The 21,681-nt window shown below is 40.4% G+C and overlaps 2 protein-coding genes across 3 annotated transcripts in view; one reads left to right on the forward strand and one right to left on the reverse strand.

Annotated features, from left to right (window-relative positions):
* fam114a2 (family with sequence similarity 114 member A2) overlaps nucleotides 1–3,259 on the reverse strand; it is a 47,605-nt gene extending 44,346 nt beyond the window's left edge. The window contains exon 1 of the mRNA XM_020587061.1: nucleotides 3,169–3,259. The gene's annotated coding sequence lies outside the window, so the exon portion shown is untranslated. The remainder of the gene's footprint in view (nucleotides 1–3,168) is intronic.
* A 2,540-nt stretch (nucleotides 3,260–5,799) lies between these two features.
* The window catches only part of LOC109952155 (polypeptide N-acetylgalactosaminyltransferase 10), a 50,378-nt gene continuing 34,496 nt past the window's right edge, over nucleotides 5,800–21,681 (forward strand). For both annotated transcript variants that reach the window (XM_020587054.1, XM_020587055.1), the window contains exons 1-3: nucleotides 5,800–6,035; nucleotides 18,187–18,289; nucleotides 19,531–19,669. In XM_020587054.1, coding sequence (XP_020442710.1) covers nucleotides 5,877–6,035; nucleotides 18,187–18,289; nucleotides 19,531–19,669 — 401 coding nt within the window. In that variant the 5' untranslated portion in view covers nucleotides 5,800–5,876. The remainder of the gene's footprint in view (nucleotides 6,036–18,186; nucleotides 18,290–19,530; nucleotides 19,670–21,681) is intronic.

Raw genomic sequence — 21,681 nt, forward strand, 5'->3', positions numbered from 1 at the left:
CATTCGAGCCCCAACCCTGGGCCTGGCTCCAGGGTGGGGCCCCGGCTGCGCCATGCCGGGTGACGTCACGGTCCTTGGTTAACTTATATTCATAAAGGGCTTGTGAACTGCTCTTAGTCTGACTCGTCACCCAGGACCTGGTAGCCTTGGAAGACCCTACCAGGGGCTTTTAGCCCCGGCAACATAGCTCCTAGGACCACTCGGATACTCAAACCCCTCCACCACAACAAGGTGGCGGTTCAAGGAGGGGACATGTAAATGCATGACATTGCAAATATGGAATCCACTGTGAAAGTGCTTCCATTGTGGTATGTGTTGAAGCTGTAAAGTTCCTTTTGTCTGTAGAATAATTTCAACCTCTTCACTAGCATACAGAAGCCACCCTAATAAGTAGTTACCATCTGTATATCTTTCTGTCAGTCAATATGAAAATGATCATTTTGCTCAGATGAAGATGCTCTCCCATTCGTGAATTCATCTCCGTGTGCCCCAGTAGTTCATATCTTTAATGTGCTTTCATGCAGACAATAAGCTCAAGCTGGTAAATGCAAAAGAAGCCCCACAGCGATGTATACGAGAGCCGTTCCTCAATCAGACAGAAAACAGAGGAAGAAGATATGAAAATTTTACAAAGTGAAGTAAAGTGTGTGCAAATTTTGATCGCCACTTGGTCTCATTACTAACAGACAATTAGATTGTAGAATTCATCATATTTCCAACATGGTTTTAAAAAAATGAATTTATAAAATCACCTTTGTGATGGAAAAGCAGTCAATTAATGCAGCAATCTTTTGGTTCAAATGCACCAGTTTTAATTTGTAAGAGTAACACATTCAAAAAGCTTGACTGAAGCTGAACATTCCAACTTAAGTGTGTCTGAGCACATTGCTGTCAGCTTCATCTGCCCAGTGAGGGTTTGTATCTTCTACATAGCTATCTGTGTTGTCCAACGTCCCAGTTGTTTTGTCAAAAATGTTGACAGCTGTAAAACACAACCACACATCAAACCCCTGTGCTGCAAGTCACAATAAATAAATAAATAAATATGATATCACTCTTTTAATAAGGTTGGAAATCTTGTTGAAAATGTGACAGCAGAATCTTTCAGAGAAGCAGCAGAAGGGCAACAACTTATTACATAATTAAATACTGCAGACTCTCTGTGGGAGAACGACTGCATTTTTATTTCAATGAAAAGTCAGGGGATCACCTAAGTTCACCCAGGATCACCTGTGTCGGCTCCATTTTGTATAGACAGACATTCAACAGCTGACATTTCACTCAGAGTCACGAATGTCAGTCTGCTGGTGATGCCAGAGGAAAAGTCAGGTATTACCAAAGTCAGAAGGTTTTAAATAGAGAAACAAGGGTTAACTGCAACAATCAGAATGTGACAATCTCTCTGTAATAAAATATTCACTGGAAACACTGGCTGAGCCTTTAGTACCAAGATGAGAGATAACAAAACAGAGCCACAAGCCCACAATCATATGCAATAACAAGTCTGCAATAAATAGAATAACTGAGGGTGGTGATGTGCATCACTGCAGAGAGAGAAGCACATTAAAAACTGTAGAACTGGCACAAAGAGCAATAAAAACCAACAAGAGACAGATGTCTGAAACTAGGCACAGATTTGAAGCTGGGATGACGGTTTGTCCCACAGCTGGGATTTGTCTTAGACAAGCTTAAGAACAACTGAAGTTGTGTTGGGGAAAATGGGTACATGACCACCTGTCAGTGTCTGGGATACTTCTAAGCAAAGTAGCAAAACTCTCAAAGCACTTAAGGTAATAAACAGGAGTTAAAATAATGTAAGGAATGTAGGAAGACCAGTGGGAACAGAGAGTCCTGGTCCAGAACAGCGCTAGGAACATAATAACCTGATCCTTCTTTCCCTGCCAGGTACACCATGAGTCTGAGGAAATACTGATGGTGCCTCATTAAATTACAGTATACACAAAACAAGCAGAACCCATCACAATCAACACAAAGTGTTTGATTTGACTTCCACAACCCACCAACTGGTTCAACAGGAAGACAATCTAAAAAGCATAAATGAATAAAAGTGACAAATATGGTCTTAATCTGTGACTTCCAGTGCATTCCAGGAGTGGTCACATGCCATAACATTGTTAGGGCTAGGGTTTCAATGTCCCTCGGCCTGCTTTGTCATGTAGTTTCCATCATTTATCACAGTGCCTCTTTAAAAAGAGTCTATTCCCAAACTAAAGACAGACATGTTGCTTCTCGAGGCTAAAAACAAAACATCAAATAATACAGTAGCAACAGTCTGGCATCCAGAGTTTGGATCAAACTTTAAATTGGTTTTTGCTCTTGTGTAGCTGATTCCAGATATGGTGGCACCATAATACCAGAGCTGGCTGAGAAAACATTTCTGGCAAACATTCAGCTAGTTCAAAAGATGACAGCCAATTTCACACAAAGCAGTCTGTTTAATGCATGCAGAGGTTTTATGGCTTCCTCTGTGGAATACAGCTCCTTCCGGAGCCCTCCTGTACTTGCCTACATGATAGATTGCTGTGCTACAGATTTGGCCAGAATAGCTGAGCAATTATATAGAAAGCATCAGATGAGAATAGAAAAGTGGAACCATAAAACAATTCTGCTTCAGTTCCAGCGTTTGACTCACCAGTCATGCCTGGTATTATTTCACTCGGCCTTGTCTTATGCAGTGGCACTTTTGCTGCTGAATTATCACCTCCTGACCTTTCTTGGCATTAAGAAGAAGCACTTTCACACATATATTGTATATGTAGGGGCTTTTTTTCCCCAAGCTTGTTATAACCAACAGAACAAAAGCAAAGGGGGCAGGGGACATTCTTTATGGGTGTCTTTCCCAGGTCATATGGGCTCTATTAGTGATTTAATGTAGTTACCCCACCCCGAATGTGCACACCACAAACAGTAAAACAGCATTTGAATAATAGTGTTACTGACACTCATTAAAACATAACAGGATGCGCTGGAAGACATACACAGAGCCTTTATCTAACATCATGCATGCCCTACACACACACACACACACACACAACTGAGAAGAACACATGTGGTCAAAAACTTGATGTAGAAAATATTTGCTACAGTTTTCTACTTGTCTTCAAGTATGAACAGTTTACTAATAACACCAAGAGAAGGTTTACTCACAGTCCAGATAAACAGGAGGTGAAGTCAGACTCTAAACCAGGTAAAAACCAAACAATACACAGTAAACAACATGGGGAAACAGGTAAAGTCCAAAAAAAAACATGAAGAGTCCAAAAGACAGGCAGTGAGGAAGAGACAAAGTCCAAAAATGAGTTAAGCCCAAAGGAGGGGAATAAGGCAAAGAACAAGATGAAACAGCCAGGTATGTACAGTATGTATACAGGGAGCTGATGGCGAAATGGAAACAGGTGTGCAGGTGAGCAGGGTCAGGTGACTGAGGACAGAAGGGAAGGGAAGGAGTGCAGGGACATCTGGAGGCTGGATGAAGGAATGGCAGTCCATATGAATGTCCAGAAAACAATGCACTGGACTGAGATACAAACTGTGACACCTTCCAATTCTCCAATAAAGAATTTTAAAAAGCTAGTAAGGTTTGAATAAAAAACAGATGCATGGAAACATATTCTTTGTCCATGCATCTCCATGCTAATGACAGACACTTACTGCCTCTTTGCATCATGTGTGAACACCCTGCAGGAGCTCATTTCATGTACAGATGTTTGCACTGACAATAATTACTGTGATGCCAATAAATACACCTAAGTGTTAGACACATTGTTGGCACTTTAGGTATAGTTTTGTACTCACATGATTGTCCTCCAGACACCAAAGCCTCTTAGCCCAGTGAACAATGGACACTGTAGCCAAGGCATCACTCAGGTGCTTGCTCAGTTCAGAGAGGAGAGTTTGTGCATTAATTTTTGCTTTTCAATTGACATAATTTAAATTTTTTAAAAGTCATTTTCACATACTTTACTGCAAAGCCTGACTGCAACCGTTTTTTGACCTCAGGCTGCCTCATGATTCATTATTGTTTCAAGTGGCAGCTGATTTGTCCTTTTCTGTAACCTCTGCCACACACAATGGACAAATCCTAAATTCTAAACCAGCCAAGCATCTGTTTAATCTGTTCCAGCCCTTGTATTTCACAGGCATGCATGTACAGATCAGAAGGAATGAGCGTGGGTTAACTGAAGATTAGCCATATTGTTTAACAGACTGGACTTGAACCTGAGATGTGCTGGAGTCTGTCCCCCTGCTAACCCTGCTCTGTCTTTTCCTACTGTGGACACTCAGAGAGAGAAAGAGAGAGAGAACAGCTCATTCCTCTTTAGTTCTTTCCATCTGTACCCATCTGAGTTGTGACAATTCAATCTGTTCAGCGTCCTCCCTCATGAATTATGGATAAAGCCTACAACTTCTGAATGTGGTGAGAATTCTACTCTTTATATCTCCTCCTGCTTGGTGAGAAAGAGGTTGGAAAAATCCTCAAGGTAATTTGTGGAGCATCAAAGCAGAAGAAATGGCAGCATTATTATCGTCTGACAGCACTGATCGACTCCTCTGTGCTGAAAGCCATTAGCGGAGCTCATTCAGAAAGGCCCAGCCGTGACTTCCCTGATAAGCAATTACTGAACCATCATTCTGTGTCAATGAAATGAGCTGTGAAATCTGCTCCCATAGGTCAAATAAACAATTTCATCAAGATGCTTCAGAGGAACAGAAAAATAAACATATGAAAAAAATAAAATGAAAACATATTTTGCAAGATGCATCATAATGCATGTGTCCAAAGATATTTGTACCATGAGGCTATTTTTATTGAACTCCAAACTGCATACATCTGGGAGAAAAAATGCAATAATAACTAAATAAATATGGAAATATATGAAGTAATAATCTGTGAAATTATTCAATAATATACAGTGTGTGTATCAACGATTTATTTATGTATTTTGCTTCACAGCCTTGTCTTTTTACATATTCCATACCACTATCTAATAACTGTGTGTCTGCTTTTGCTCACACCAGTGGATTCAGAGAAGACGTGAGCTGCTGCATTATCCCGCCAAGTCTTCTTTCAAAATGATAAATTGTATCAAGCTGCTGTAAAGACGATCAGAAAACCACAGGAGTACAGGCACGCTACCCTTCAAAACAAAAGCATCAAGTCTGCCATATAAAAGATATGTTGAACGAATCCTTCACTGTTACATGATATGACTTCTTGGTGTCCAGAAAAAAGTTCTGTTGTTAACTGCTTGTCTGATTCAATTATTTTGTGTTTACATCAGTTATTAAATGTCTGTCTTCATTCTGATAAATGTTGGTGGACAGTGAAACACTAGGATCATTTGCTTTGCAAACAGGCAAAAAAGATCACAGAGACTCACCCGACTTCAAATCTTGGAAATAATTTAAATGTGATAATGCAAAAGAAAAAAACTGTGTTGAACACATATTTCTTGTAATCTATTTATGTAATGTCATAAGATTTTTATGAATTATTAACACAACTGTGACTTTGAAATCCAGGATCTCAAATGTCACATAATTTTGTAGTATTTTAAAGATGAATTCTATTGTAGCATTAGTTTTGCTATTTACCACAAACGCCGTTTTTCGGACAACAGTAGTTGTATTTGTTTATTTCTGTACTTGTTGGACTTGAGAACTGTCAAAGCAACGCGAGTCTAATGTGTCTTATTTTGAAAGTCACGACGGGACGTCGCGTATGTCCAGGTATTCCAAATAACTTGAACGCACTCCGTGCTCCCACTCGGAGTGAACGTTGTCAGTTGGACGATCAGGGAGACTGGACTCGCTGGTTTTCACCGCTGCTGCTGCACCAACGATCTCCCGGAGACATGAGGCGAAAGGAGAAGAGGCTGCTGCAGTTCGCCGGGCTGCTCATAGCGGCAGTTCTTTTCCTCCCCTACGTGGGGCTGTGGTCTTTGTACAGGGACCGACTGTTTGACAACTCGCCCGACACAGTGGACCGTCCGGGTGGCATCCACGCGATACAGGTGAGTGGTCATAATACTCGTCGTGTGCTATTTTTCAAACCACGGTCCTGGGACCCTCGGGGGGTGTTAAGAAAAACATAGGTGCACCGTATATATCCTGTCAGTTCAAGGGAAAAGGTAGAGTATAACTTTAATAACCACTGCTCGGGACCTGACAATCTGAAACCAACAGAACATTTATTTATTTATTTATTTATTTTAGCGAGTAAACTTCACAAAGATCCGTCCAGACCGGTGCAGGTTGTCTTTCACACGCCGAATGTATCCACTGTACGGGGTGTGGAGTCAGGACCATGGAGAGCGCCTGAGTACATGGTGGGCTGCATAGTTTTCAGCACCATGGAGAGCTCACAGGCGACCTCCTTGTGCTCCTTATGAGGTTGTTGAAATAGTGCAGCAATGAAGCATATGCTGTCGGCATAGTTTAACATTTTACTGAGATATTTGGTGCATGTCTGTAAAGATTTACAGCATTAAAAGACGGCTGCAGAAGCATTGAATGACAAGATATTGGTGGTTTTGTTCGCAGCTCAGCATTACTGATAGCTGGACCTACTGGGTGTCCTTTTTCTGAGAAGCAGCTGTGTAGAAGGTTTAATTTGGCAATCCTGCCTTAACTGAGGTTTCGCCCCCTTCCAAAGGAAACAATTAATGCTGCCTCTGATTATTTCCATTACTGATAAATAATGCTAAATTTTATAAAATTATAAAATGATGCCCTCAAACTGTTTATTTTGCCCAACATGATTATAACAATAATATATAACAGAGTAAAGCAACAAATCCTGACATTAGGGAAGCTGGGACCAGCAAATAATTATTTTTTCTATCATATTGATAATTAATTGACTAGAAATGACATTACAACAGCATATAGTATACGTTAAACAACCATGAAGTACTTTGCTGCTTTGTCACTGGGACTGACAGACGGCAGTAAAATGATCTGATGAAAACAATGATGCTATCATTGTCTTAAGCACTAGTCACATCTGCAGCATGATTGACATCACATCAAGCTGTCATCAGGCATCTGTTCATATTGTATGAGTGTATGACGAAAAGCCACCCTAAGCTCCAAATGTGATTTGCAATATAAGCATGAAACAATCACTTTTCCACTGAGGGATTAAATACAAGTTGATCAGCCTAAGGTAAAGTTTCCACTATTAAAGGTGGGTTATTTAGTCTGATTTATGTGCGGTCTCACACAATACCAGTCACCATAAATATAAGTGATGCTATTACAGTCGATTGGTGTTCCACCGTAACAAATATGACAAATGGCAACAGGTTCAGACATAGCTTCCCTGCCATTAATTTCCTCTGAGGCAACAGCAAGTGACTAGAATTTAGTCTGCTGAGTGACTGGCAAATCTACTGTGAAAAGTAAGTGTTTTCAAACTAGTAAGTTGTAATTTTCAAATGAAAACACACAATGTTAAATACATCTGTTTACATGTCTGGTTTTCTCTTTGTGTGAGAAAAACGTACTTCTCTATCGCCATGAAAATCATTAACACTTTCAACTTTTTTAGTCTTCCAAATGATTTTTATTTCATTTTCCAATAGGAGAGACTTCTCTCAATCATTCACGGCAGAATGCAATATTTTGTAAAAATTAAAATCGATTGCTGCTGTAAAGCAACACTCAGGTTTTTGTGATGTGGATCAAAATGCATTCATCCTGAGAGAACATTTTGCATAGATTTCCTTTAATGTCCCTCAAAACCTTAACAACAATGTAGAGGTGAAGTATCTTTGCCACTGTATAGCGCTGGATCAGTATTTCATGTCATATATGTGGAGCAAAATTTTATTTAAAAGCATTTCATAGAATGTTGATGGACATTTTTTGCTGCAGATTAGGGAAGGGCCCCCCTCTGGAACTTACTATATAGATAGATAGTAGAGCTGCTTCTCCAGTTGAAATGATTCGGTAGTATCATTTTGGTAGTACTACATTTTCTACTACATTGCTAACCTGCTGCCATTGTAACCTGATTCAGGATAAGCTGCAGAAAATGGATGGATCTTATTTACTGTGTTGAAATGGTGGTTGTACACTCTCAAGGATTCTCAGAGTTGCCAACTAAGGAAGAGAGTGATAGTTTAACAGTGACAATGATTATGGAAGGCCTGTGTAGAAAAATGCCCCTAAATAAAGGCATCAGATCAGAAACAGCTCAGTAGCATTGTTGTGTAAAGCTGTTACAAACTGTTTTCTTTTGTCTTGCCTAATGGATTTACTTTGGGTGTGTTTAAAATCAGTCTCACTGCCCAGGGTTGTGTTTCCTCTGGACAGCTTTGTAGAGCTTTATAGTGGTGTCTTTATGATGCATAAACTATGGTGATATTAGTGGGTCTGATGTCTGGATCTATGATAATTAGACTCAGGTTGCAGCAAGAATTGTTTTTGCCAAGTTTATGTGCAGCTGAGACTATGTTTCCCAGAAGAATGACTGCTGTCATTCCAGCAAACTCCACAAATCAGCATGAACACAGAAGCGAAAAAGCAAAACCTTCCTAAATGTCTGACTTTAGCATGTAATTACCGTGAACAGCAGGTGTGAGAGATTGATTGCATAAAATTGCATACATACATGAGAGCTTACAGAAAAATCTGGGTCACTGAACGTGAATGTTGTTGTGAAGTAGGAAACTGGTATTTTACTCCTACATGACACTGACATGCTGCTATTTCAGTTTCATGTGGGTTCTGAAGTCTATCCCAGCATGCACTGGGTGAAAGGCAGTGAAACACCCTGGACAGATTGCCAGCCTGTCATCAGCAAGCAGCATCATTATTTTAGTTTCTAATACACCACCGAGCCTCCTCACATGCTGGAAACTGACTGCAAACATTCAGCTTTTGTTCTGCTTTGTTCTTTTAAATTTTTATGGTGAAATAGTGAAAGACAAATGAGGAAAAAGGAAGGAACTATATGTGTGTCTGTGTCTTGTGTTTGAGTGCTCCCTGTGGGCTGTTACGACTTTATTGAAGTAGATAAAAATCAATATCCTAATCCCATTCAGCCTTTTCCCACATAAGTCTTGTTAGAGATATTTGTAGTGGATATTTTCTTCCCCTTGTTGGGACGTGTCTACTTCACTTGTAGAAGACAGAGCTTAAACCATCAGAATGCGATCAGAGCAGATTAAATGCAAACAGAATAAGCTGCGGTCTCGTTCATACACAATATCTCCCTCTGATGGATTACATAAAATAGAATACAAATGAACAACATTCATACATGTTTTTTTAGATGTATTCACTCAGGGGGGAGGACGGCAGCATCCTCATTTACATTCACAGCATCTGGCTACACTTTTTCACAACCAGCTTTCTGCTGTTTATCCTGCAACATCTTAGTTCAAGGATTTTGCAGATTGCAGTCATTTCTTGCATCTTTGTTGAGGACAACAGTAGCAGTCAGTTTGGATTCACAGCAGGTATGATGGATTCCAGTGGAGATGCATAGTCGAACAAGTGTCAAACATTTTACAAACACTCATTTAAACTTCAAGAACAACCCTGGCATCTTAATTATCTGCCACTGACCCTTCATGGCTTCCAGAAACTCACAGTCTCTCAACCACTGTTACATCATCTCCTCTTTGCTCCAAATCTGACAACTAGTATATTGAGAAATTGATTAGGAAAGGAACTGTTGTTTTTCACACTGAACATCACAGATGTTGCTGGTAGCGGTTTTCATATCAGGATTATTTCTTTGGTAAATTGTAATCTCATGGACATCCGTTCACATGTACTTTCTATGCATTACACACATTATATTGGCAAGTGGGGAGGACTTTTACATAATGTGGACCTGGTTGCACATGGGAGGTTCATGTTGCTCAGTCAGGTTCGCTGAGCAGGATCAATTCATGACAGTAATTGCAGGGGTCAGGATATCTCACCCCTTTATTGAAGACTAATGATATGTTTCGTGACTACACCTGAAATGCTTCAAAGACCCTCAGCAACAAAAAATCAAAACGCAAACAAGCACCTGCCCACTGTAATCATGGTGACTACAGTGGGTAAGAGGCAAACTTGCAAGTATTTGGGTCAAAACAAAACAAATTTAGCAGTAATATATGCAGATGTATTAAAGTGTTCAGTAGCAGTAATATGACTTTAAAAATTCCGATATCTGCATGTTTCCCAGCACCAACCAACAGTTCTTAATAATATCCCTTAAGCTGTTTGGGAAACTGTCTGCTGTTAATAGGTGATAGCAGGATTTCTTTTAGCTGGAGGTGTGATTGTGTGCAGTTTAGTGTGAGCTCGATGAGGTTCTTTCTTTTTATTTGTGTATATAGTATAATATGACACACTGTGTATCTGTCCTCTTAGTGTATACTTAGTGTACTTGTAATGTATGTAATGTAAATGCAGGGCTGAGCAGAAACAAACTCTGCATGCTGAAAAAAGAAACAGAGTTGTGCCAAGAAAGAGAACAGAAGCACATGAGCCATGTGAACATTATACCTACTGTATAATCAGGTTGTTCAACATGTCTTTCCAGAACCATGGGCATTTGTCTGCTACAACAACAACCCTCACTCTACTGGCTTCAGGCTTTCCATAAGATTGTGGAACAAGAGTTTTGCTGAGCTTGGACACTAATGCCATGCGATAAGACCTGGCTCACAGTGGTGTCTCAGCTCATCCCAGGGGTGTTGGATGTGGTAGTGCTCTGTGCAGACCAACTTCTGCACCAAGGTATTTGGAAAACCTGGCTTTGTGGATCTTCCTCCAACTGTTATTACAAAGTTGGAAGCACTCCATTGTCCAAAATACCATTTTATTCTTTAGCACAAAGAGCTGCCCTGACTGGACCTAAGGAGTGTAGCCCAAACCAGCAACAGGCCCAGGTCAAAAGTATCATGGGCACCTTGCTGACTTGTCTTACTGTTTTTTGCTGTTTTTTACCTCTCAACTCTATTTTTGTCTTTGACTGAAACATCTTTGCTCACTCAAGGCAAATGTACAAACTGTACAACATGTGTATGCATGAGTCCACTGTTGATCCAGCCAGTAATTCAAGCTAAAGCTTCCAGCTTGGTTCACATTTGTCACTGTCTATACGGTCCCAACGCTAATGAATAAAGTGTTTGGATTGAAAATGTAAATAAGTTCAGGTGGAATGTATTAACAGCTTCTTCTTTGTCATGACTGATGTAACATTTTCTGGCAACTTAAACCTAAAATCCAGTGGCTTTTAAGTGGCAGCTGCACGCCGAGAGGCTTGTGGCTGCCTTTCCTTTCTGTCTGCACAGTAGGGAACACACACATTTGAAGAAACCATCCTAGAATTTTCTCACATTCTTGCCTTCATCTTTACTTTTGTTTAATTGTTCAAGTCAAAAAGGAGCGAGAGCCTTCATCTGGATTCACCTCTGGAAACAGCAGGTGGTTTTAACATCTTGTTAGACGTTTGTATGAGAAGCTACAAAAATCTTCAGAAAGTCTGAGACCACGGGAGGTAGAGGACTCCATAAGTCCCAGACTCTTCCTGGTCCTCTGGCTGAGCTCTCCATCTCAGCAAGACTCTGGATAATGACTCCTTTTGGGAGATAATGGACTGTGCAGTGGCCTTGATGAACTCCTCTTTGAGGAGGGTGTGGAGTACATTGCTGCAGGGGCTTTTGCCTGGAGGTCCCGTGCCTCAAGCTTGTGTCTGACTCAGACAGTACTGGGAGCAGACGCTTCAAGGGATTTGTATGTGTACCACACCAGGGCTGCTCAGCCTATCAGAGAGCTTTGCATGCTGTTTTGCCACTTCCCTGAAATAATAAAAGCAGTTTTTTGATTGTCTCTCACACCTTCAATAGGATGATGATGGTGTTGCTTTATGCCTGCTGATGTGTTAATAGAAAACTGTTGCTATCATTTTAGCTGCAACAACTTTGAACTTTGATGGCTCTTTGTGAAGTCTGACCCCTAGTTGCCAAGGGGGAAAAAAACATGAATGCAGCATTTTTAGCCAGTGGTACCAGCTGTGAGTGGACAATCAGGACTTTCACTGAACTGAGGCAGGAGTAGATCAGTTAGTTCGCACAAATGATTCATGTCTTTAGAAGAGGGAGCAGGGGACTTTTGAGCCTGAAGCACAGATTGACTTGTCTGTGAAGTGGCAGAAGGTGGAGGAGGAGGAGCAGTGGGTGAGGCGGAATGGGAAAGACAGGTAATTGTGTCTCTGGGGGTCGAGGTGATCTAACAAAACAGGAAGGGGCAAAAAAAATGAACAGAGAAGCCTAAGGTGGTCTGATTTGTCCTCTTCAGAGAATGAATGGGCAGCTCTGTTCTTATCAGACACACACTGCACTGAGGCTAACACCAGCTTTTCTTCCATGCCAAACAAAGGCAGTCCAGCAGCACTCCACTGTCTCTCCTTGTTCACGTCGCTTTCCTCACGGCAACAGATCTGAAATCTGCTCAAAATGAGCAAAGAATTGTCTGTTGAGACAACAGTAGTTACACACATCACAGGTACCAAACTATTCAAAACAGCATCCGTTAAAACATCTCAGAGCAATTGTCAATACATTACAAGCCAAGTACCTCAGATTGGTCAGATCCATAGGTAGAAATCACTGAACACATAGATGTTAAAATACTCATCACATCGAGATACGTTCCTTTTTCACAAGTATCAAACAAAGACAACAAATATCAAAAATCAAACTTTTTGTGTTGATGTTTATTTTTGAGCCACTAGTTGCCATCAGAAACTGCAGTATCATAAAACTTATCAGTGATGTTCTGAGCATTTTAACCATTTAAAAAGTTTTCTGTTAATTGTGTGACAGCAGTGGTGTCAATCATTAATTACAAGGTGCAGAGAACTGGGTCTCAGCAGCCGTCTTTTCTGATAGACATCTAATTTCTCAGGTTTAACCTGTTCTCTGCAAAGTTTTCCACTTTGCTCAAAGGGAAGTTTAGATGTTGTAGCACCTGAACTCTCTGTTAGACCTCAGAGGTCACTGATTTTTGTTTTGACTTGCTAACACTTATTTCTCAGGGGAATAGATTTTCCACTGTTCAATAATAAATTACATCCACTGAAGAATAAATGAGATACAGTATGATGATGATCTTTGCAGCAAAGGTGACGCCTCAGAGGTTACCGTGGCATTTCCAGTTACTGCGGTCTGGTTTTCACTGGTCTTTTGTAGTGCTGGAGTCTTTTATGTTTGGTTAGGTGCGATGTGTCCAGTGGGAAATTGCACACTTGCTTTCAGAGCACCATGCATGCAGTTTCAAGATGTGGAGAAATCCAGAACTTGAAAGGCCTCCTTTCTTAAGATTACAATGTAACACTTAGCCTTGTACCCTGTGCTGTAGCCTGACATGCACCTCTCCAGAAATGTAACTACATCTCATGGCAACATAGACAACAACAACTGTGATTGGTTGCATTGCGTTTCAATCTCTCAGTTTTCAGACAAGCACAAATATCCCCCTTGTTCTGCCTCAACTGGTTCACTGGTCATACAGACCATCTTCTTCAACGTCTTCTCTCTTATCTGCATTGCAATAATTTCATTAATAATTAGCTTTAACTCCAACATGACCCGCTCAGTTTCAGCTGCCATTGTTAGTAAGCAACAAAGAAATGTAACACAGTAGCACAGAAACCCCACCGCTAACTAGCGTTTTGGTGGTGTGATTGCAGGGCAACACAGACACACAACCGCACAAGTATAAATGCTCACAACAGTGTAGAACACTGGTGTAGTAGCCTACGGCGTAGGCTCCATGTAGAATCAACACAGAACCATAGATCAAGCTTTATTATCAGAGGATCATCTTGTCTACAAGTCGTGACTCTAAAATATAATGATTTACATTCTGGGGACCATAAAAACACTGAGTCCCCACAGTGTGACTGTTTAAACAGATTTATGTCCCCACAACATGAATTATTCCAGTCCACACACACACACCCAGCAATCAATCAGTGGAACTCTTGCTGTGTAGCCTCACCCAGTGACAGACCCTTTGTAAGAAGCAGATAGATGAATAGATGACTACACCATTAAAAGGCTACATGAAAGTTAATTAGTGATCACTCATGCAGGTGAAATGGCCGCATCCGTATCTCCAGCTCTCTCATCCCCCCCCCACCGTAAGCTGTAATGCTTTACTCAATAAAATATAAATTTCCATTGCAGTCTGTCACATATCACACAAAGAGCTTTGTAATTAATGATTGAACTGTTGATGGAGATAAAACAGGGGCTGCATGGCTGCTGGTGCGGCTCCTGTGATGCCCTATTAGGTATTTTATGCTGCACTTTGAATATTGATGGAGTAGAAAAGCGCCCAGAGCAGAAATTTGTTTGTGGCAGCTCGAAGTCTTGTCCCTGTGATGATGGTCATTAGGAAGCTAGCAGCAGAGCACACAGCAGGGAGGCAGAGAGAGCAGCACAAAGAGCAGAATACAAATGTTTACTGCTTTTTGTACAGTGTCAGTGCCACTTACAGCAGCTTTTTGAAGGCAGATAGTGTAAGTGTGTTTAATGCCACAGCAGTGCAGATTCAACACATTTTTTTGAAATCCTATACCACCTACCTCACCAGTTGAATTGGATCTTTTTTGTGTGTTGGAGAGAATGTGATAGACTCAGGCAACCTGTTTGGGTTTTGTGAGGCAGCGGCACCTCAGAGGCATAAAGGAAATGATGGTTAGGTTTGTTGGTGTTGTTTGAACAGTACATAGCTGCCTGACTCCTTTATGCTCAGAACAACATTATAGACCAAAATAATGATGTTGGTGTTTGATACAGTTTGTTCAACACATCATCGAGCCTCATTTTACAACCTTCCTCCAAACATGGTTTGAATGGAGCTCAGAAATTTCTATTAGTGAGGGGTAGAGGTCAAAAGTAACTAGGTACTTCTACTCAAGTGCTGCACTTAAGTATTGTACCATTTCCTGCTACTTCATATTTCACTACATTTTAGAGGCAAAAAGTACATTTCTTACAGCACAATATTTATTGGATAACTTTAGTCACTAGTGTGTTTTCAAAATCAAATTATTTATAATCATAAGAGTTAATCGATCTCTGGTGGGAAATTCAGAAGCTTCCCAGCAATAATTGAAATTATAAGCATATAAAATAGTTTAATTAACTCCATCCTTATCAGATGAAACATTACAGTGATGAAAACAAGAGCGCATTAATAAGTATAATCAAATAATATGACACTCATCAATGTAAAACACACCATTCTGCATAATGACGACTTTTGGTACTACAAGTATAATTTTAGTGCTAATAGTTTGGTAACATTTTGAATCTAGCATCACTGAAGTTTCACTTTATTGTTGCTATTGCACTTTTTTGTACAGATTTATTGTACTGTACTGTTGCACATTGACTCCAGTCTGGATGCTGCTGTAACCTCAAAAGAAACGCTGCTCTCTTTAGCTGTGCACTGGTGTGATGCAGAATGACACTAAATTCAAACTGAACAGAACTGAATTCAATTGGAATGGAATGAATTTAATGAAAATGAATGTGCTTATATGGAGGGGATGAAATGGATGTTCCACTACAATGCTGGGTTAATGTGGTGTCCAGTTCCATCTCCTGCATATTAGTGTGGAGCGATTATGACATCTTTTCTGGGAGTTAGATTCCCCCGGCTGTTTGCTCTGTGAGAGGTCCTCTACATCTGCTCTGTGTGTGTGTGTGTCTGTGTCAGAGAGGAAGCGAGAGAGAGAGGAAAGAAGGGGTTTCAAATTTCTTTTGTCTTTTTTTTCTCACATCTCCCCCATTCTGCTCATCTCAATCTGTTTCACACCCAACCTCAGTTTTCCTCAAACCTATACACACACATACACACATGTGTTTTCATTCCTCTTGGGGACTTTACAATGACTTACAGTCATTTCCTATAGACTTGTCCAAACCTTATCTATAACCACTATATGCCTAATCCTAACCTCCTTCTATGCTAACCTAATCTTAACCATTTCTTGCCTAACCTTAACCATCTATATATGTGTGTGCATCCTTAACCACCTTAAAGGGTACCCAATCCTAAACTGAACCCTTCACTGAACCAAACTATGACTTACCTACTTTGGATTGGGGGAGCACACTGTTTCAGAAGCCTGGGCGACAAGCGTCAGCTCGTGCCTTGCCTTTGGCCCTCTATCCCAAACCATGTATTTGCCAGATGAAGCCTCCCCGCCATCGGGACAGATTCATCTCCCTAACCCTGACCTCACCTTAACCTTAAACCATGTTGTTAGCCTAAAATTTAGCGAGACTGAGACCCCACAGTGTGACTGTGTTAATAGGTTTCAGTCGCCACAATAAAAGTAACACACACATACAGAAACACACAGAAAAACACCTTGGCAAAGTCACACCAAGAAACTAACAGAGACCCAGGTTGCAAAAGCTTCTTTCTCCTTGTCTTGTTTTTCAGGGTCTTATTACAGCAGAAAGCACCGGTGGAATATTGTGGTGATGTGGGCTAAAAGTTTAATCAAAAGAAAATGGGGCAGCTCAGTGTCACCTGCTTTTATTTGAAAACACACCAATGGCCTCTCCCTGCTTGTCAGGTCCTAGTGTGATGCGCTGAGAGGAAATGATGCAAAAAGAGAAGCAAAGGATGAAGGTGTGACAGAAATGAACTGGCATTTTACACAAGGACAGTCAGAGTGATGTTCTGTCTCAGTGCTGAATAAATCTCTGTGATGCTCTGCTTCGTTCACTGCAGATTACAGGGTGGTACTGGTGGGTTCAGGTCGGGTTCGGACAGAAGTTAAAATTTGTGTTCGGGTCTGGGTCAGGTTCAGACACGCAGGTCAAACTCTTGGCTAGATGGCTGGAGCAATCAAATGTCTGCTTTGTTTAATGATATGAGGAAATTGCCATAGAAACTCATCTGCGTTGGGCTCTGGTTGGGTTTGAACAGAAATGTGCGGCCCAATCCACGCCCTACATTAGGAGGTCAGATACCAACCTACACTACAAATATCTCAATATTCAATCTGAAAAGTTTATACTCATAACTGTGGGTATGAATATTTATACACTGTGTTACTTACGTATGTACACTATTCCTCCGCAATGCAATGAGTAAAGGGAATGGAGGTGATAGGTCGTTCCACAGATATCTCGGTAATTAAATGATTAAATATTGTGAAAATTATTCCAGTCTGTCAAGTTTTATTGGTATTCAGGGTTGACGTCCAACATCACACATACAGCTACATATCAAATCATAATGTTGGTTATTGTGTGCTAACTGAGCTGACCTGAAATGTAGCATGACACAGTGAATTACCCTTTTTATTCTTATCTTCCAAGTTGACTGTTGTTTCTGAAATGTCAAATGTGCTGTAAAGAGACGTGCACTCAAATAAACACACACTGCCGCTGCTCACCATGGTGGTTTGTTCGATTGCACTGCGGTATCAGCTAATAGCCTGGTTAATAGGGTTCCATGCAGTCAGACATACGTTTATATTAACAACATTCCACTAATTGAATCCTCCCATGGAACTAATTAATTTACTGTTGTGCTCTAATCCTATAACATCTTGAGTCACTGAAAGTCATTTCTAAAGCAGTGAGCGTTTCATGAATGGCTGCTTTTGCATTTTAATGCTGAATAAAGAATAAAGGCTTATGGTGAGGAGGATGTGCATGCATGTGTGTTTGAAGGGGTGTGTGGATGTCTTTTTCCAGGATTTTCGAAATCTTCCCTGTGTGAAACTCAGCTGTCAGCAGAACAGTTTAGGACGCAAAATAACGCTCATGCAGGAATGGCTATAAAATCAGTGTACCTTTCATTCAAGCATTTTACAGCACTAATTATATTTTGAATAGATGATATCCTTTGTTATTATAGACTAGGTTTGTTATTTTATATATAAACTATATAAACTCTGACATTCTATAACATTCTGTACTAACAATAACACATCAAGTCTGTATAAATGGTCTCTGTGCTCTTTTGGAATAAAGTTCGTTTCCAAAGAACAAGATGAAGTGTTTTAGTTTTGCTTCATATTTATCGATCTATTTTGATAAACCAACTAATCTGTGCAGCTATAAAGGATTTAATGATGGGAGTATTGATGGCTTGTGCTTCCTCTGTGTGTTCTTGCAGGGGCTGAATGAGATCAGGAAGGTTTCTCAGGTGGGACTTGATGGTGTGCGGAGGACGGACTGGCACGACTATGAGGCAATGAGAAGAGATGCTGCTCGCGTTGGTAGGTTCGAATGCTTTGCTGATGCTCCAGTTTTGTTGAAGTATGTTTGCTGAGGACATGCTTGGTCTCAGCACCAGGCCACACATACACACACAGCACTACAGCTGATCTCTTTTTTTATCCTCTCTTAATTCCCCCTGAATGGATTTCTCTCTCTGCAGCAGCATACAAATCAATGAGTGAGTACAGTTCTGAGTACATTATTAAACAGTTAATCTTCTACGGTAAACATTGATTCAGCCTCCGGCCTCTATGGGACACACACCTTTACCTTTTTATTACAACTATAACAGATTTAACTGGCTTGTATACAGTATATTATCAGAAGTGCAAATGAGCTGGATTTGTGAGTGGCTAGTGGAGTGGGAGTGGTTTGAGACACTGATCCCAGTGTTCATGAGCAAAACAGGATCCATGACTGTTACATGAATGTCACATGTCCATGATCTCATCATAACATTTTTTACATTTGTCATGACTGTGATTATAGTGTCTGTTTCTTCCGCGATGACAGAAATGTGCACTGTATATACTGCAAAACTGCTGGAGAATGTGTCGTGATAAAAGAAGAATAACACTAAGAATGCAAGATAACAAATGGGTGCATCAGACCCATGAGACCTATGAATACCTGGTTTTAATCCTAAAAATTCTGAAACTATGAAAAATAATCTTATTAGCAACTTTTCCAAATATTTCTTTGGGTTTATAATTGATGAAAATGGTTGAAGTGATTTTGCAGGGAAAATGCCATGTTTAGTAGAAGAGTTTGTGTCTGAAATGAGGCATTAAAGTGGGGCGTTATTTTCTACAGTTATTACCTTCAGGAATATAGACAGATCATTTCTGCCTTAATGGAACAAGGCAGCTCACTTTAATGCAATCCTCTTCTCTGATTATACATCAGCCTCCATGCATGCTCTGTGTGTGTTTATGTGGACTGCACTGATGAGTGGCTAATGAAACATGCAGCACAGTGTAATTTGATGCAGTCCGCAAATGAGCTCAGGCTTTATAATGTTTGTGGGTGGAAAATGGTTGTTAGAGAGTGATTAGTGAGACACTTGTGTGTCCTTTTCATACACCTGAGCTAAGCGCTAAACATATTAGCACTACACGGAGTCCTTTTTGTTTCACTGACCTATATATGTGTGTGTGTGTGTGTGTGTGTGTGTCTGTGTGTGTGTGTGTGTGTGTGTGTGTCTGTGTGTGTGTGTGTGTGTGTGTGTGTTTTGATGTAGGTAATGGCGAACAGGGGAAACCGTTCCCCCTGACAGAAACTGACCGGGTCGACCAGGCCTACAGGGAGAACGGCTTCAACATTTACATCAGCGACCGAATCTCCCTCAACCGCTCCCTCCCTGACATCCGCCATTCAAAGTGAGTCCTGTATGTGTGTTCCGGTGCATCAGTAGAAGTGCTCTCTATTCAAAAACAAACACTGTGACCTTACTCAAAAAGTGTGGTAGACTTTATTCAAGTCCATGGATTCCACCGGTGTACTCATCTCCATGGGAACAGTAGGTCATGAAGAGGATGTTTGGTGCAGTGTTTGTCAAGCATTACTACTGGGGCTCAGCTGCATCAAGAGATAGTGGAAAGCACCTTCAAAATCTCTTTTTCAAAGTTTCTGAATTCCTCTATAAAGAAGCCAAACCTGTCTAGACTCCACTGAACTGTGTGCTCTCTTTCAGTCCCAGAATGGCACTGTCAAAGGCCTTTAATCACAGCTTTTCTTTTGCCTGACAAGAACTTTCCTCTGACACTTGACCCTTCCTCCCCTTTCATGTGGAAAGCAGCTATGAATGCTTCCTCCCTGCCAGTTCCCCCAGGAGGACTGGTTCTTTTTATCTGTGTTTGTACAAGTAGGCTTTCCTTAACCTTACACATATCCCTCCGTGAGTCGTCTGTGCTGACAGGTGCAGGGCAATGCAGCATCTCTAAACATTGATCCATAAATAGCTAGGTTATACTTGAAAAGCTGCCTCATGCATGAAAAAACTCAGAAGCCTATTTCGGCAAGTCTAAGTATTCATTAGCAGATTGCAAGTCAAGAGTCAGGACTGCCACGTCTCTACATGCTGATCACTGAAGTTCTTCCAAAGCTATTTATTACTGTTATTTGTATTATTTATTATTGAAACAAAGTTCTTGAAGTTCAGAGGCTTAATTTTCAGGGTGTGTAGCATTGGTGTAGCAATGAATGGATTTTGATGTAACTGCTTGGAGAGGTAGGGTACAGCCCACAGAACAACGCATTACATTTTGCTGTTGACCCGAATTGTCACCTGGATCAAGGAAGTTTTTAAAAGCTTCTTTTCTATTGTAAAACAAGGCCAATTTCAATATTTTGGATTCTAACTCCACACATAGTGCCTCCAATGCTTGAACAGAAACTGCATGATAACATCCACATAAGATCTGCCAGACAGCAAAGTCTGATTCGGTCCTAAGTAATATTCCACATCTGTTCATCCAGAATGTTCACATTTACTGGGATCACAGAAAACTGGCTACTGATTCAGTGCAGTGTCAACAGATTTGATGTATCTTCAGAAGTTACTGAGCCAGATCCTGAAGAAAACCACCATTAATAAAATATCACTTTTCCTGAACAACTTTCAAACTAGTAATGAAATCGGTGAGATTCCAAATGCCTGGGGAAGGTCTACATGGTCATGAAATCATATTATGATGGTCAAACTATCATGGGAACTATGCTTTTTGGTAGAGTGGCATTATGGAGAAATTGAGCTGTCATGGTGGAGGTTTCATGGATGACTGGAGCCTTCCCCAGCTCAAAAACATGGCTATACACAGAACTAACACATTAGACAAACTATTCACACTGACTACTGTCCAGTGTCGAGTCCCTACGACAGCTGGTCTGCATGTCTTTAGACAACAGCTCCATACATGACTGTTTTTCTCCCTTTTTATTTTAATACAAGAAAACATTACATCTCAAAAGATCAACTTGAAACTGTGTTTAAGTAAATTACAGAAAAAGTCATAATGACCAAACTAACTAAATAAAAAAAGGAACTTGACATATGTGAACAAGCCAAAAACAAAATGAATAAATAAATCAAAGATACAATCAGGCCTACAGGGAGAATGGTATTTGTATATTAATACAAACACCCACATAATAGGAGGAAACCACAATTTTTCTCTTGTATTTCTTCTTCTTTATTGAGTAAAACTAAACATAATTAAATTGTTAATAGAATTATAAACTTCTTGGCTTCTGTTTAATATATAACCAAAACTACAATTTGACTCTAACCTGCTCAGAACAGCTACAGCATAAAATTGTGCTGTTACATGCAGATATTGAAGGGAAGACAGACTGAGTGGTCACTGAATATAGTTATTCTGATTGCAAGCAA

The sequence above is a fragment of the Monopterus albus genome, unplaced genomic scaffold, assembly GCF_001952655.1.
Source record: "Monopterus albus unplaced genomic scaffold, M_albus_1.0 scaffold437.1, whole genome shotgun sequence".
Lineage (NCBI taxonomy): Eukaryota > Metazoa > Chordata > Actinopteri > Synbranchiformes > Synbranchidae > Monopterus > Monopterus albus.